General features: G+C 40.4%; 1 protein-coding gene across 4 annotated transcripts in view; it reads right to left on the bottom strand.

The window, feature by feature from the left end:
- Scfd2 (sec1 family domain containing 2) overlaps positions 1-16,832 on the bottom strand; it is a 413,685-nt gene that overhangs the window by 33,615 nt on the left and 363,238 nt on the right. For 3 of the 4 annotated variants that reach the window (XM_074042261.1, XM_074042262.1, XM_074042263.1), the window contains exon 6: positions 8,452-8,597. In XM_074042261.1, the coding sequence (XP_073898362.1) occupies positions 8,452-8,597 (146 nt within the window). Of the gene's footprint in view, positions 1-8,451; positions 8,598-16,832 lie in introns of those variants that run through there. The other variant, XR_012435809.1, reaches the window with a different exon arrangement.

The raw sequence follows: 16,832 nt of genomic DNA, 5'->3' as shown, positions 1-16,832 counted from the left end.
ATAAACCATAATCTAAAATACAGAAAAGTAATAGCAAATTCATCATGTCATCCAGAAAAATCATATGAATGTTTGTATTAGCTGTCTGACATAACTCTATAAAACTCATTTCTTATATTTTTGGGGCTGCATTCTCTTTGACTACCTTTTCCAAATGACAACAATTTTGAAACAGTATGTTTCTATACAGATGTGGTAGTTACTGAGATATTGTCTCTCCACTCCATACTCAGTTCTTCTATGATGTTGGGCTCTGGCTCTGCTAATCATACTTGTACTTTGCAATGAGATCTGTTGGATTCTGCTGGGTGTTTTTACCTAAGGGAGTTTGGAAGGCAGCATCTCTTGGCAATGGCCTCTCTCACTAATTAAAACTGACTTTCCTCTGGACTTTCATCATGGGATCTAGTAAATTACCTTTCTTATTTAAGCCATTTGGAACTTTTTTTTTTCTACCTGCTAAGCAGGTACTCTACCACTTGAGCCATACCCTTGGTTCTTTTTTGTTTATTTTTAGTTCTTTTTAGTTTATTTTTCAGATAGGGTCTCAAGTTCACTTTGTCTGGGCTGGTCTTGAACCATGGTTCTCCCCAGTAGTTGAGATTATAGATGTAAGCCACCACATGCCTGGTCCTTGAGACTTTTTTCTTTTTTCCATTTTTACTTGTAACCAAAATCATCATAAATAATAAAAATATGATTACTTTAAAGAGAAATTGATAGGTTTGTTACATAAATAATTTACAGGAAAACCCTTCTAAATTCTCTATTAAAACAACTAATCACAAAATGACTAAAAAGCATTGTGTGCTTAAAGAGCACAGTTTGGGAAAGACTTTCTCAAGTACAAAGCCATGCTTGTCTTATGTGTCCTTAGCATACTTTCTTAGCAAACCCATTTGAATTCTTTCCCGTTAGGGTTTTAGAATAAGACCCTTTGGATCCCTCCTCTCAACCACTTTGTTGATGGCTTTGGGTTGGGATCATGCCAGTGAATTCTGACAGGAATGACTTGTTCTGGCAGTGGCTTCTTGGATGAGAACTCTACTCTGGTAGTGCTTGGATGAGAGTTCCACTTAGCCAAGCACTACCCAACTCTCAGCACATAACCATGAAGAAGGGACCAGGAGGTGTCTCTTTGGAGCCCTACTCCAAGTTTTAATAAAATATTAGAGAGGACCAGAGGGCTTCACTTAACATTAAGAGGGTCAACCACAGTCATTTAATGTTCTTAATTGAAGTTCTCTGCCAGCTCACCTTTTTGCAGGGGAAGGAGAGAAATAAAAAACTCAGATAAATTTGTTTTTTCTTTTTCTCACTGGTCACATATCTCTTGCTTCTATCACATCAGGTAGGAGTTGTGATAGGGTCTATTTTAGAAGACCGATCATTCAGAGAGACCCAGGCTCCTGCCACTGTGTGGCTCCACAAACTCCTGGGCCACTGAGAATCCTGAGCTAAAGACAGCAGCTCATCTACAAATGGACAGAGTGAAAGAGAAGAGTTGGGAGGATTTCCAGAGAGATTTTATGGGCCCAGCCTGAAAATATGTCATTTCTACCTATAGTTCATTGGCCAGAATTAGTCACAAATCCATATTTAAATGCAAGGGAGTCTGGAAATGTGGTCTCACTGTGTTCCCAGGAAGAAAAAGGAATGGAGTTTGGGGCACACATAGCATAGTCTCTGCTGCAGACACTCTGTTAAGTTGGAGTGGACTTGTAAGTTACACATGTGGGTAAAGGATTTTTAAACCCTTTGTATAGGAAGGTGGCTTTTGGTTAGCTTTCTAGCTCTGTTTCCCTAGAAACCTGATAAAGAAAGAATGTCACACTGTGCAGCCAGGAAAGAAAGAGTACTTTTGACAGAAATGATCTCTGCTTGGTAAATTGCGGTAGACTGGGAAAACTACAAATATTTGATAGAAATCTGAAGCTTTTGGGCTTCTCTGGGTAGGATGACTCTTGAGTAATAATTGGGCATGCCCCTTGGGGGAATATTGGAAGCTGTGCTCATGGAGTTGTGGCTGAGAAATTAGTTCCCATTATAGGATATGAGGTTTTCAGGCCGGCAAGGGGCGGGGGGCACCTGCATCCACCTGTTGTGAATCTGTCAATCTAGTACTCTCACTCCTAAACTGTCATGTCAGGATCAAAACAATGGCTTCCTGATGGCCACACAGGCTGCTTCATGTTTCATGGATGATCCCAAGGAGAAAAGTACCTGATGCTCCTCTGATGGTGAGCCATGGTCCTGTGCTGGGCAAACTGGTGTCAGGTGGGGCTGGCACCACAGAAGTCAGCTTATCTGTTAGACCCAGGATGCATGGTACCTTGGGCCCATGTCACTTTTAGGGGATCATGAAAATTCCTTAATCTTTTAATGCCAGATGAGAAAAAGAGAATCTTTAGGTCAAAGTAGAATGTTTTGATATGAAATATTAATATATTTGTCTTTACACCAAATATAATCACAGAATATGTATTTTAATTTATGCAGCAAGGGGCTTGCAGAAGCAAAAGTGGCTGGCACCCCTGAAGATCATGATGGTCTCTTGAGGCTAGAAACCTGATGAATCCTGGAGACACTCCCTGACGGCTGTGACACAAAATTGATCTTCTATCTGAAATACTTCTCCTCCTTCGTTAGATGAATTGTATCATTTCAGAATAATCTGGGCTTTAAAAAGTAACATATTTAAGCAAAATGTGAAACATAAAATTCTTACGCCTCTATCTGGTATGGTTGTGTCTGGAAGACTTTTATTACTGGGACTAGATTCTGAGGAACCAAGTACAGCAGCAGTGTCAAACATTACACATGTGGTCTAACTCCAGCGCCTTCTGGAATTAGGTGTACTTTAAAGATGACCTCAGAATTGTTGCCACAACCCCATTCCTTCAGGAGGGCTGTGAGCCTGCCTTTGCTGGCTAAAGTTGGGGAAGATGGGGAGGTTCTAGGCCTGTCCCCTTTCCTGCAGAGTGACTCAGCACCAACTTCTAAAGAAAAGTAGGCTTGTCCAGGGTAGTCGTTCTTTTTCAGTCCAAGATGGCACAGAAAACCATCTGCTCGAAACTGCTGGTAGCTTTATTTGACTATTCCATGACTTTTTAAATTTTTTATTTTTTGCTATACTTTGATTTTTTTCTCCTTTCATCTTAAGGGAAATGGTGTGTGTATAGGTTTAAAAATGTTTCATTTATTTACCTACCCATCCATCCAGCTTTGTTTCCTTCCTTTTATCCATTCATTCATCCTTCTATCCAGAAGTAGATTTTTTTAAAAAACAATTTGAATGTGGTTCCTTCAGTTTCAATATGAGGAAACCAAAGTTCACAGATGTAAAGAATGTGTTTGTATTGTATGTTTTCTCTCGTATGCAGAATCTAGACCTAAAAATATTATATCTATCTATATCTATATCTATCTATATCTATACCTATGTATCTCCAATATGAATGCAAATTGGGACTATTGGGGGATGATGGGAGGGGAGAGAGGAAAGAGAATGATGGGAGGTGAACAGTATATACATTGTATCTATGTATGAAGATACAATAATGAAGGCCACTAAAAACTGTTAAAAATAGGGGAGAGAGGAGACAAGGAAAAGAAGGAGCGAAAGAGTGGGTTAATCTGATCAAAGTACAATATATACATGTATGGAAATACTGTGGTGAAACCCTTTGTACAATTAATATACACTATATAACATATACATTCATAATAATTTTTTTTTAAAATAAGGAAACCGTTTGAGTTTACACACCAGTTAGGAGTAGACTTCAGACTTAGAAGTAAACTGCCCTCCTCAGTGTAGTACTGTCCCATATTGGTTCTTTCAAAAAGGCCTCCCAGTCCAGGATAGGTATATTTAATCAGGAGGTGGGGTAGGGATTAGAACGGGATATGAACAACTGGCAGTCAGAGCTGGGGCATGTTGACAAGAGGCCAGGCCTAAAGACTGCTCCGAGAGCCCTACTTCCCTGGCAGAAGATGAATCAAGCCTCTGTAGACACCGCTGGCTCTACAAGCTCCTGTTAACATGCCAGAGGCCCGCAAGACAGTGCACATCCGTGCAGTTGTCTCCAGTGCAGCTCTGCTTCTGGAGACTTACACCAAACCCATAATGGCAGAGCCAGACAACATTTCATCAGAAGGCCTTGTGAACTATTTGCTCCAAGACACTGCTAATGACCTCCCGACGCTGCAGCTGAGGAACAGCACTGCATCTAATACCATGCACTGAGGAAGGAGCCCCAAGCCTCCATCCAAGGGGGACACATGCAAGAAGAAATTGAAGGGCATAAAGACCTGTCCACAGGGTCCTGGGGAGCTTGGCTTCAGGTCAACAGGAGCACCACACAAATGGCCTTTTCACACAAGCTGGTGCCAGCACTAAAACTCTTTATGGTGAGCTATATTCCTGTTCTGGGCAGACTGGTGTCAGGTGGGGCTGGGACTATGGAGCCAGTTTAGGCATAGGATGTACAGTGCCTTGGGCCCATGTTATTGTAGGGGCCCATGAAAATGCCTTATTATTATTATTATTGTTATTTACATTAGAAGGAACAAAAGAGAACTTTTGAGGTCAAAGTGATGTTTGGCCCCAAATTGTTGCCTCTTCTAAGTAGCCCACATCCTGACAAAGGAAGACTTGGGATGCTACAAAAGAGGACAAAGAGGAGCCTCTTCTGCTCTTGACTTTTCTATGGCTGTTACCTCAAACACTCAGTTAGTGAGGGCTGTATATGTGTCAGATGCTGTCCCAAGAGTTGGATAGGTATTAAATGACCAAATCATTAGAGCATCTTTGTGAGATGCTACTATTGTTATTCCTTCTTACACTGGAGTAACCAGGCAGAGAGGTGAGGTTACCTGTCAAAGACCACATGGTTAATAGGAAGCACAGCTGGGCTATGAACACAGATGCTCAGCTCTAAGATTTTCTGTTCCCCTCCATGCTGACCTCCTTCTAAGAATTAAGAACACAGTACATGCCATTTTGGATAAGATCCACACTCTAGCCCTCCCTTCCCCACCTACCCAGTATGGGCAATCCCACACTGAACCCCATAGACCCGTGGAAAATAAGAGCAGAGCCACCTCTCTGCTCACCATGAAGAACATGGTGGATGTTCTTCAAGCTGAGAGCTTTAGCTTCCTGGTGCCAATCTACCTCTACCCCCAACAAGGCAGGGTCTTAATTCTCCTGGAATACAAGGAACTTATTTCTAGTCCAGATCCCACTCCTCTGGTTCTTCCAGAGATTTGATAATTCCTTACAGTAAATAACATTCTTCTTCAAATGACTGCAGTATATCTACTCTCTGCACCTGAACCACTACTAATACATCTTCCTGAAGGAGTATTGGATAAGGATGAAATAAGCGGTGTCTCTAGTGCTAGTGGGAAACATGAATAGATTGGAGAGAGGGCACTGGGAGGGAGCCTGGGGTGACAGGGCCCAAGAGCCATGACAGACAGCTCAGAGCACAGCACAGCGCAGAGCTGGAACAGGAACCTGGGGGCAGACCAGGGCTAGTGCTGTCCTGGGTACCCTGGACAGCCTGGGATATCCCAACTAGGTTGTGTGTAGAGGTGGCATGGCAGTGGGTAGAAAGCACAGATTTTTCCTGAAGCTTTGGGACTAAGGACCAAATTTGAAGAAGAGATGGACAGAAAGTTGCCCAGTGTATTAGTCAGCTTTCCAATGCTGTGACAAGTCCTGAGGGAAATCAAATTAAGGGAAGAAAGGTTTATTTAACAGTTTCAGAAGTTTTGGCCATGGTTGCTTAGCCTGGCTGCTTTTGGACCTGTGGCAAGGTGGTAGCCAGAAAGCAAAGAGAGATAATATACTTTCAAGGGCATGTTCCCAGAGACTTGTTTACTCTAACTGTGTCCTATCTTCTAAAGCTTCCACCATCTCTTAATAGTACCATCAGCTGGGGACCAAGTCTATAACACACAAACTTTGGGGGGACATAGGATTCAAACCATAATATCCAGCCAAGTCTTGTCTTTAGCTGGGCTCTGACTCTGGTTATACCTGTACTTTCCTATTTATTCACTTTGTATCCCATACATCTTCTGATCTGTAATAAAGATATATGCATCACATTGAAAATGCATCTAACAAATACTTAGTAAGCACTTATTAGGTGTAAGATACCTCTGTATGACAGTATGGCAGTAAATGAAACAGATCAGAATCCCTGTCCTCACAGGACTGACATCTGTAATTCTGGAGAACTCAAACAAGTAAAAATGATATATAATCCTATCAAAAGCATCTTCTCTAGCTATATAAATATGAAGCAAGAAGTCAGTGCTTCTCCAGCACTTCCCACAAGTTATCTATTGCAATTTTTTCCTAAAATTTGAAAGACTTATTACACATACTCATATATACTTATTTTATTTTGTTATATTTTTACAAGGTAGAATAATGCTTTACAGAATGATTTATCAGGTTTTTAAGTCCCCCCACAAATGGGTCCTGAACCTCTGTTGTAGTTGGAGTTCAAGAAACAGACCCTGAGACAAGTATTCAAATACAGCCCTGCCCAGTGAACTTGGGTCTATTCTATTCATTTAATGATTGTGCAGCAGTGAGCTATACATTTAGATTATTATTAAATTAATCCCTGCAGCATACATACATTACCTCAGACCTCCCCACTTTCCCTCACTTACGGTTTTGAAGAGTTAGGGTTTTGGGCAAGCATGCTGATGTTGCTGACTCCCTGTAAGGGGGGATATATGCAACATGGGAAATGTCATTTTCCAAAAGTAATGACCACAGGACAGTGTTCTGAGGCCTGGAGACATGACAGCATTGGTAGCAGGCTGATAAAGTCTTGGCTGTTCATCGCTGTCCTTATTGTGCCCAAGTTTTACAGCTAATGCATGTTTATGTGAAGTTCAACAAATCAGTCACCATGATGTTCATAAAATGGAACAGACCCCATTAATTTCATGCTTTATTTTGTCTTTGCCAACTAGTGTAGCTGTGTGCTTCTTGACATTCTTTGGTCTAGATTTCATCATATACCTCCAGTTCCATCATGTCTTGGAACTAGTTCATACCACAGTTGGTTGACTCTAAAAAAAAATGATGAAACTACATGTAGTTAGTGATCCAAGTGATTTTTAATGTATTTTTGGTGGTTGTTTTCTCAGATCTTTGAAAAGAGGATGGAAAACATCGATGTTTCTATTGATGCCAGTATTATGGTCTTTAGTATCTTGGTGGTTTTGGATGACCGTCAACACTGTCAATAAATACTTCTAGAACCTTCATGAGAGACATGCTACAGTGGAGGAAGAGATTTTGTGTTGGCTGCAAAGACCACTGTGTCAAGTCATCTGGCCTTCCTGGATCCCAGAATGATACCTCTCTGGCTTACTTGTTATAGGAATCAAAAGAAAAGTGAAGTATAGAAATGTTCTTCAGGAATCAGCTGCTATACAATATGTAGGAGGAAGAATAAGGGTTTTGTTGGGTTGTCATGGGGAACATTAGTTTGTCTACATAAACTTAATGAGTCAGCACCCTGAAGCAGAACTCCTCACTATGTGGAGGTCCCCACTAGTAGCACATTCAACCTTCCCAGAAGCCCTAATGTATGAGTAGATTTTATCAGAGGTTTCATGGGGGAGATGGAGCAGAGGATTCCCATTGTCAAACTTAGTGAACTTTTCCATAAGAAACATCTGCTCTTCCCTGGAAGTGCATCTTTGGCCACCAGGAAACTTTGTCGTTTCTCCTACCTTGTGCACAGACTCCCTAGCCTCCATGGCCCCAGCCTTTCCTCATTCCCTAAGCTTCCTTTTGAGCTTTCTATGCATTTGCCCCCTTCAAGTTTCGCAGAATATTGGGTTCTCACACTGGCTTCCTATCAATGGTCATCAAAATATTCTTCTTCGGTTTTCCTACTCTACTTGGAAAACCACAGGGGAATTTTAATAATAATTTTCCCCCTATCACAAATTTCTCTTTTTCTTGCAATAGTATTATTAGGTTCTTTTATTATTCTGATATTTCAAAATGTTTATGGATTGTTTAGCTCTGGAATCATCTAAACTCAATACTTCATTTGGTACTATAGCAATTGTGTCCCTAAGAAGGGAAGGACCTTATCTACAACTATAGAATAAATCTGTGATAGACTCACAGTTACAAAGCATGGGTGGCACCAATCTAGTGCTCATCCTGCTGCTTCAAGCCTGGAGTTCAAAGGAATTAGGAGACCTCAGATACAGTGGAATCCCAAACTCTCAACTAAAAGGGAACTTGGAGGCCATGTAAAATGAACCATCCCTCCGCCCCCCACCTCGCCCCATCATACAAAGGTTAAAGGAACTTTTCCTTGTTGCTATAGTTTCTGAATCCTGAAAACACAATAGACTTAACAGTTATGACAGTTACTTTAGAACCCATGCACTTGCCTGGTGGGTGTGAGTTCCAGGAACATACACAGACTTGAACTGTTTCATGAGATTCCTTGCTCCAGCAATATCCCGAAGAGAAGCAAAAAGTTCGTCCACAGCAATTTTGGATTTGGGAAATGTCAGGTTAATTGCAGAGTCACAGCCTGAAAAATCCAGAGATATTTTCTTCGTTGAACAAATCCTTAAATTTTCTCATGACATCTTAAGTTCAGTGTAACACAGTTGGGAATTTCTTTAACCCTGTATTTCCCTGACTGTTCACAAACTGGGCTGTTTCAATCATCCAGGAGGAATGAAAGGTACTGAGTATATGGGGCAGGCTGGATGTACAAGGCAGGCCACTCCCACAGAAACAGCCAACTTTCCCATTTTTGGGGGGGACAGTTCTGAGGTCTAGTGTCCTTTCTGAGGGGCCTCAGCAGGCCTAAGCCAAGGCTGCCCACACAGTAACTCACTCACTTACATACCCACTATGGGTTTTCTTTCTCTAATCTCACTTCCCTACTTCCTCAGTGTACTTTGGGGATACCTTTCCAAATGCAGTAGTTGCACTCAAATCCTGTCTCAGGACAACAGAACTTACACAGTAATTTGAACACAACAACCTGGAGCCTCTCCTTTTTTTTTTCTTTTTTTTTTTTTTTTTTGATAGGAGCTTTATTGAGATATAATTCACATCCCATATGGTTCCCCATTTAAAGTATATAGTCCAATAGCTTTTAATATATTCACAGAGATGCACAAGCATTACTCCCCAGAATCAATTTTAGAACATCTTTTACCACTCCAATAAGAACCCTATACCTTCAACAGTCACTCCCCTCTTCCTCTGATCCCTTAGCAACCACAAATCTGCTGTCTGTCTCCATGGATTCACCAATTCTGGATGATTCATGTAACTGGGACCATAGAATATGTGACCTCTTGTGACTGGCTTCTTGCATTTACCATGTTTTTAGGGTCCATCCAAGTTGTAGCATATATCAGTACTTCATTTCTTTTTATTTCCTACTAATATTCTATTGTATGGATATACTACATTTTATATATCCATTCATGTATCCAAAATACCTGAAGCTAGCTACTTTGTAAAGAAAAAAGGTTTATTTAGCTCACAATTTTGGAGGTTGAAAATCCAAAATCAGGTAGACTCATCTGTTTAGCCACAACATGTCAGATACTATCATTGTGGGAGCATATGTGAGAGATCACCTAGCAAGACAGGGCACCAGAGAGCAGAGGAGAGGCCACTCTTGTTCTTTTTATAACAACTTTCTCTTGTTCTTTTTATAACAGCATCAATCTTTTCTATGGGGCAGAGTCCCCAATAACCTAATCACCATCCACTAGGCCTCATTTATTTAAGGGTTTCATATCACCACACCAGCACAAGAATCTTGGGGACATTCCATACCTAAAACATAGCAAGAGGTCAAGCCAAGTGAGAGGAAGTCTTCCACTGTTCAGTAGACCCTACACAATGGGAACTGTAGACAGCGGGAGCAAAAGAGACTTGATGGAGGGAATTCAGGGAATTCACATGGACTGTCAATGCCATGCTTTATTGGAAAGGAGAAAATGAGTAGTTTTTGAGGAGCTAGTCCATAACTTGCTCTCGATTCTTTTTTGTTTGTTTGTTTTTGGTGGTACTGGGATTTGAATTCAGCTCATGCTTGCTTAGGCAGGTGCTTTTTTTGAGCCATGCCCCCAGCTCAAAAGTGTAGCTCAAAAGTGTAGTCTAGTCTCAAGCTCATGATTCTCCTGCCTAATCTTTTTTGCCTTGTTTACTGGCATGGACCACAACAACTGGCTCTCCTGTTCTTAAAGCAGTTTGTAACCAAGAAAAGTTCAAATCCACAGGGACACACCATGAATGACACCAAACCATGCTTGCCCTTGGCATTGCAGCTCTAATTGAGACACAGCAGCTTGTGCTGTACACAATAATCAACCAGAAGAAACCCTTGGAGGGATTGGCTTCTTCCTTATTCATGAGACTTCTGTTCTGAAACTCTCAGATTAAGCCATTTACTATGTGAAAAATTAGATCACTTGTGTCTACAAGTTTCAGGCTATGTATCATTTTTCAAGTAACAAAGGCACAAAAGCAAGGACAAAGAAAACACATCTAGTTCTAACACCATGCAAAGTTTTATTTCCTCTAAAAGACAATCCAGCTAAGAGACATTATTATTATTATTATATTATTATTATTGGTAGGACTGGAGTTTGAACTTAGGGCTTCATGTTGCAAAGCAGGTACTCTACTGTCCGAGCCACAACTCCAGTCCATTTTGGTCTGGATATTTTGGCGGTGGGGTATTGTGAACTATTTCCTGGGACTGGTCTCAAAACATGCTCTCTCCCAATCTCAGCCTTCCAAGTAGCTAGGATTCCAGGTGTGAGCCACTGGAACCTAGCTTAGACTATTACTTTTTATTTCAAAAAATTCATTTTCTATAGAACTGAAAAATTCATCTAAGTTTCAAGGTGGTCTATTTAAATTGTTTGGAAAGTAAGGAGTATGATATTCACCCATCAGACTGAGTATAATAAACTCATGTACTAGATAAAGATTATTTATAGAACTTGATTATAAATTGAAATTAAGCAAAAGGGGTGAAATTGAAAAGGTTAAGCTCTGTGGAGCAGGTTGTTTCATGAAAGTGTTTATAGGTTACTGGTAAGTTGAACATAAATTAACCCAACAGAAAAACAAGACTGTAAGAGAAACTGCTGGAAGGAAAACAAAAAAACCCAAAATTTACAAATAAAGGAAAACTGTTCTGAAAAACTGTCAATTATATCCTCCGGTCAAACCAATTATCCAAGGGCAACTTCTGTCCACACCATTAACCCTCTCCAACTTTTCTGCTATGTTCAGAGCAAGTGTTCTAGAACACATATGTTTTTGGGACACCAGATGAAGGGGGCTCATTTTGATCAGTCTTCAAGCATTTTTTATTTTATTTATTTATTTTTTTTTCATTTTTCTTTTATTACTCATATGTGCATACAAGGCTTGGTTCATTTCTCCCCCCTGCCCCCACCCCCTCCCTTACCACCCACTCCACCCCCTCCCGCTCCCCCCCTCAATACCCAGCAGAAACTATTTTGCCCTTATCTCTAATTTTGTTGTAGAGAGAGTATAAGCAATAATAGGAAGGAACAAGGGGTTTTGCTGGTTGAGATAAGGATAGCTATACAGGGCATTGACTCACATTGATTTCCTGTGAGTGTGTGTTACCTTCTAGGTTAATTCTTTTTGATCTAACCTTTTCTCTAGTACCTGGTCCCCTTTTCCTATTGGCCTCAGTTGCTTTTAAAGTATCTGCTTTAGTTTCTCTGCGTTAAGGGCAACAAATGCTAGCTAGTTTTTTAGGTGTCTTACCTATCCTCACCTCTCCCTTGTGTGCTCTCGCTTTTATCATGTGCTCATAGTCCAATCCCCTTGTTGTGTTTGCCCTTGATCTAATGTCCACATATGAGGGAGAACATACGATTTTTGGTCTTTTGGGCCAGGCTAACCTCACTCAGAATGATGTTCTCCAATTCCATCCATTTACCAGCGAATGATAACATTTCGTTCTTCTTCATGGCTGCATAAAATTCCATTGTGTATAGGTACCACATTTTCTTAATCCATTCGTCAGTGCTGGGGCATCTTGGCTGTTTCCATAACTTGACTATTGTGAATAGTGCCGCAATAAACATGGATGTGCAGGTGCCTCTGGAGTAACAGTCTTTTGGGTATATCCCCAAGAGTGGTATTGCTGGATCAAATGGTAGATCGATGTCCAGCTTTTTAAGTAGCCTCCAAATTTTTTTCCAGAGTGGTTGTACTAGTCTACATTCCCACCAACAGTGTAAGAGGGTTCCTTTTTCCCTGCATCCTCGCCAACACCTGTTGTTGCTGATGATGGCTATTCTAACAGGGGTGAGGTGAAATCTTAGTGTGGTTTTAATTTGCATTTCCTTTATTGCTAGAGATGGTGAGCATTTTTTCATGTGTTTTCTGACCATTTGAATTTCTTCTTTTGAGAACGTTCTGTTTAGTTCACATGCCCATTTCTTTATTGGTTCATTAGTTTTGGGAGAATTTAGTTTTTTAAGTTCCCTGTATATTCTGGTTATCAGTCCTTTGTCTGATGTATAATTGGCAAATATTTTCTCCCACTCTGTGGGTGCTCTCTTCAGTTTAGAGACCATTTCTTTTGATGAACATAAGCTTTTTAGTTTTATGAGGTCCCATTTATCTATGCTATCTCTTAGTTGCTGTGCTGCTGGGGTTTCATTGAGAAAGTTCTTACCTATACCTACTAACTCCAGAGTATTTCCTACTCTTTCTTGTATCAACTTAAGAGTTTGGGGTCTGATATTAAGATCCTTGATCCATTTTGAGTTAATCTTGGTATAGGGTGATATACATGGATCTAGTTTCAGTTTTTTGCAGACTGCTAACCAGTTTTCCCAGCAGTTTTTGTTGAAGAGGCTGCTATTTCTCCATCGTATATTTTTAGCTCCTTTGTCAAAGATAAGTTGCTCATAGTTGTGTGGCATCATATCTGGATCCTCTATTCTGTTCCACTGGTCTTCATGTCTGTTTTTGTGCCAGTACCATGCTGTTTTTATTGTTGTTGCTTTGTAATATAGTTTGAAGTCAGGTATTGTGATACCTCCTGCATTGTTCTTTTGACTGAGTATTGCCTTGGCTATTCGTGGCCTCTTGTGTTTCCATATAAATTTAACAGTAGATTTTTCAATCTCTTTAATGAATGTCATGGAAATTTTGATGGGAATTGCATTAAACATGTAGATTACTTTGGGGAGTATCGACATTTTTACTCTGTTGATTCTACCAATCCATGAGCATGGGAGATCTCTCCACTTTCTATAGTCTTCCTCAATCTCTTTCTTCAGAAGTGCATAGTTTTCCTTGTAGAGGTCTTTCACATCTTTTGTTAGGTTTACACCTAGGTATTTGATTTTTTTTGAGGCTATTGTAAATGGAATTGTTCTCATACATTCTTTTTCTGTTTGCTCATTGTTAGTGTATAGAAATGCTAATGATTTTTCTATGTTGATTTTATATCCTGCTACCTTGCTATAGCTATTGATGATGTCTAGAAGCTTCTGAGTAGAGTTTTTTGGGTCTTTAAGGTATAGGATCATGTCGTCTGCAAATAGGGATATTCTGACAGTTTCTTTACCTATTTGTATTCCTTTTATTCCTTCTTCTTGCCTAATTGCTCTGGCTAGGAATTCCAGTACTATGTTGAATAGGAGTGGAGATAGTGGGCATCCTTGTCAGGTTCCTGATTTTAGAGGGAATGGTTTTAGTTTTTCTCCGTTAAGTATAATGCTGGCTGTAGGTTTGTCATATATAGCTTTTATAATGTTGAGGAACTTTCCTTCTATTCCTAGTTTTCTTAGAGCTTTTATCATGAAATGATGTTGGATCTTATCAAAGGCTTTTTCTGCATCTATTGAGATGATCAAGTGGTTTTTGTCTTTGCTTCTGTTAATTATTTTTTAAAAATAATTTTATCAGTCTTTGCTAAGAAAGGTATTTATATTCATTTACCCAAATTCTATAATGAAAATTACACACATAAAGTCCTTAGAGATAATGGGTTGGAAGTCAGACTGATATAAGGTCACACATTGCTGTCCTGGCACAGCCAGGATTCAAAATGTCCCTCTGATTGCAGACCTGAGCTCCTCCCAGCAAAGTCTCATCTGCGAATGTTGTAGTCAATAGATAAGAGAGGAGGTGCATGCAAAAGCTATGAGATGGATGAGCTATTTCCTGTGACAGGAGGTATCCCTATAATCGCTCTAGGACAGGAACTTCTTCAAGAAGTTTATGCATATTAGCATATTTAATGCCCACAGAAACCCAACTTGGTAGATACTATTATAATTTCCATTTTGCCGATGGAGAACTGAGCCATAGAGAAGTAACTAGTAAAGGGAAAAGACATTCTGCTGCCTTTCACATGCGTTAAGATTGCAAGCTTAAAAAAAGCAGTAAGACACTTAGTTCACCTTTAAATGGAATAAATGCTTTTAAAATGGAGGGAGAGGCCAATGCCTTTCTTCCTGGGAAGACCTGGGCCTGTCCCTAGGGAAGATGTTCCTGGGTTGCAGTTAGACCCAAACCCTTCTCTTTTGGCCACACAAGGTGTGAGGTTTCCCAGGCTGGCTGCACTGCCTCCTTTGAATCTCTGCTCTGTCAGGTGCTGTATTCAGTTTCTTCTAATAAGCCCCTGACAGCCTGCTCCATTAGCCAGCCCACGAGATAACAGCGTTTTATAAGGGAATTCTAAGTGTACAATTCCAGTCAATTCTCATTTAATCCACTTAGTTAAACAGATAATCAGCCAGAAGCTGATCCCAGCATGGGCTGTGTAATTCAGTTGCCTACCTTGTGATAAGGGAGGCCCCCAAACCTCCAGGGCACCTCCGTATTCTTCCAAATGGGGTTGGGGGAATGACTCACGCTCTTGCAATTTCTTTCTCTGGAGGGTTTGGGGACCCTTGGGCAGCGGTCAGTTTCTTCTTAGAGTAACTACATAGGGCTCCTGTGTCATGCCTGCCCTCCCTCTATTCCCCTCTCACCCTTCTCCACTTACTCAATGCCCTTTACTTTAGCAGAGGCAGAACAGGGTTTCCATGGCCCTGAGCACCACAGGGACCCATGGCCTCCAGCACAACAATGTGCTAACAGAGAGAGAAGACTGAATAGCTTAGTGATCCTCTGAGGAAGGTTGCAATGAAGCTACTCTTTCCTCTGGTTGGCTGAGCTCTTTTCCATCTCATTCTCCCAGGAGAAGGTTTGAAGTTTTCTGGTTCTTGAAACAGCTTTTCATATGAACATGGTTTTCACAAATTTGATCTCATTCAAGAAGAGAAACTATCTTGTATAGGAGGCTGTTTAGGTCTGAACTGGAGCTTGACTAGCCCTTGTCTAAGGCACACACACACACACACACACACACACCTGTGCACACACACACTTGTACAGATCAAACATGAAGTGGGTCACTTGTGCAGCTGGACAAGTGCTCTTGTGCTAAAGAGCAGGGGGCATGGCTGGAATAAGACAGAAACATCTCCCTATTTACTGATACTATTTTCCTCACAGTTCTAAAGTCTCCTCAGACTCCTAACTCTTTTTGGGAAAATCAGGGTCAAAGAATTACCTTCAAGCGTGGGTAAGAGGCCATTTTTCATCTGGTCCAAGCTGGTCTCTTCATCCTTGTACTGGCCTGGAGTTGGAAACATGTGCCCCACTTTCTTGCTTGCACCCCTCTGCCTTTCAGCAATCCCCAAGCAGCAGGGTGCCTACCTCCATGGGGCAGTCAGAGAAAAGGTTTGCTCAGGGTCTGACATGACTAGAGAGGGCAAAGCACTTGGAGGTCATGACCTCCTTCATCCATCCAGCAGTCTGACATCATCTTTTCTCTCTTTTGAAATGATAGTTTTTAAAATGGAGTCTTTTCTCAGGGCTCTCAACAAATGCTTGGAAACAAAACTAAACAAAATAAAAACCAAAAAGCCTTAGCAAGTGGCACAATATTTGAAATCTTCTAGTGACACTGATAAAGCAACTCTCGAGGTGGGTGATCTTAGCAAGTGAACAAGGCAAACAGGTGTGCTTGGGACAAACGAGGGACTGGGAAAATCATTTAAAGAAGGGAATCACAAAAAATTTATCTCTCTCACACACATATCTGTATCCATTCATCCATCCACCCATATAAATACACATTTTTAAAGTTATGTTTTAAATGAAAACATATGTGTGCTTTCATTCACTAATCCTTTTCAAGGTCTTTTCTTTGACTATTATCTGCTGATTAGAGTTATTTTTTTAAACAAACCATTATGTACCATGAATGATTTCTGACATAATATGTAGTCCATTTAAAGTGGAACCAGAAGTTAAAAATACCCAAAGCACTATAGGAGATTTTAATTCTTCTAGATCTTAATGTGTTTTTTCCTTCTATCTTTTATTGTTATCTTGTTGACACCTAATTCAAAAGCATTATTTAAAAATTACTCATCTTTACTGAGTCTTTCAAAAGCATTCAATTGGGGTTGTTACTGAAAACAGTTTTCTTTTTGAATTTATATTTCATCAGTATGTGAAAACATTTAATTAAAATTTGCTATTTAGTAGCAAGTAAATTGCCATAAGCAGGTTTGGGGACAAACATAGGTCCTCTGGAAAACACACAACTCCCCTGGGCATAGCAGACCTGCTGGGCACACAAGGGGAGGCTGTAGAACGTTAGTGGCCAGAGTTTTGGCATCAGTCACATTTCTTAGGATTACAGTGTGTAATCCTAGAATACATGAAAAAATATATA

Source organism: Castor canadensis, chromosome 9 (assembly GCF_047511655.1).
Source record: "Castor canadensis chromosome 9, mCasCan1.hap1v2, whole genome shotgun sequence".
Taxonomy (NCBI): domain Eukaryota; kingdom Metazoa; phylum Chordata; class Mammalia; order Rodentia; family Castoridae; genus Castor; species Castor canadensis.
This window is presented reverse-complemented; position numbering and strand designations above follow the sequence as displayed.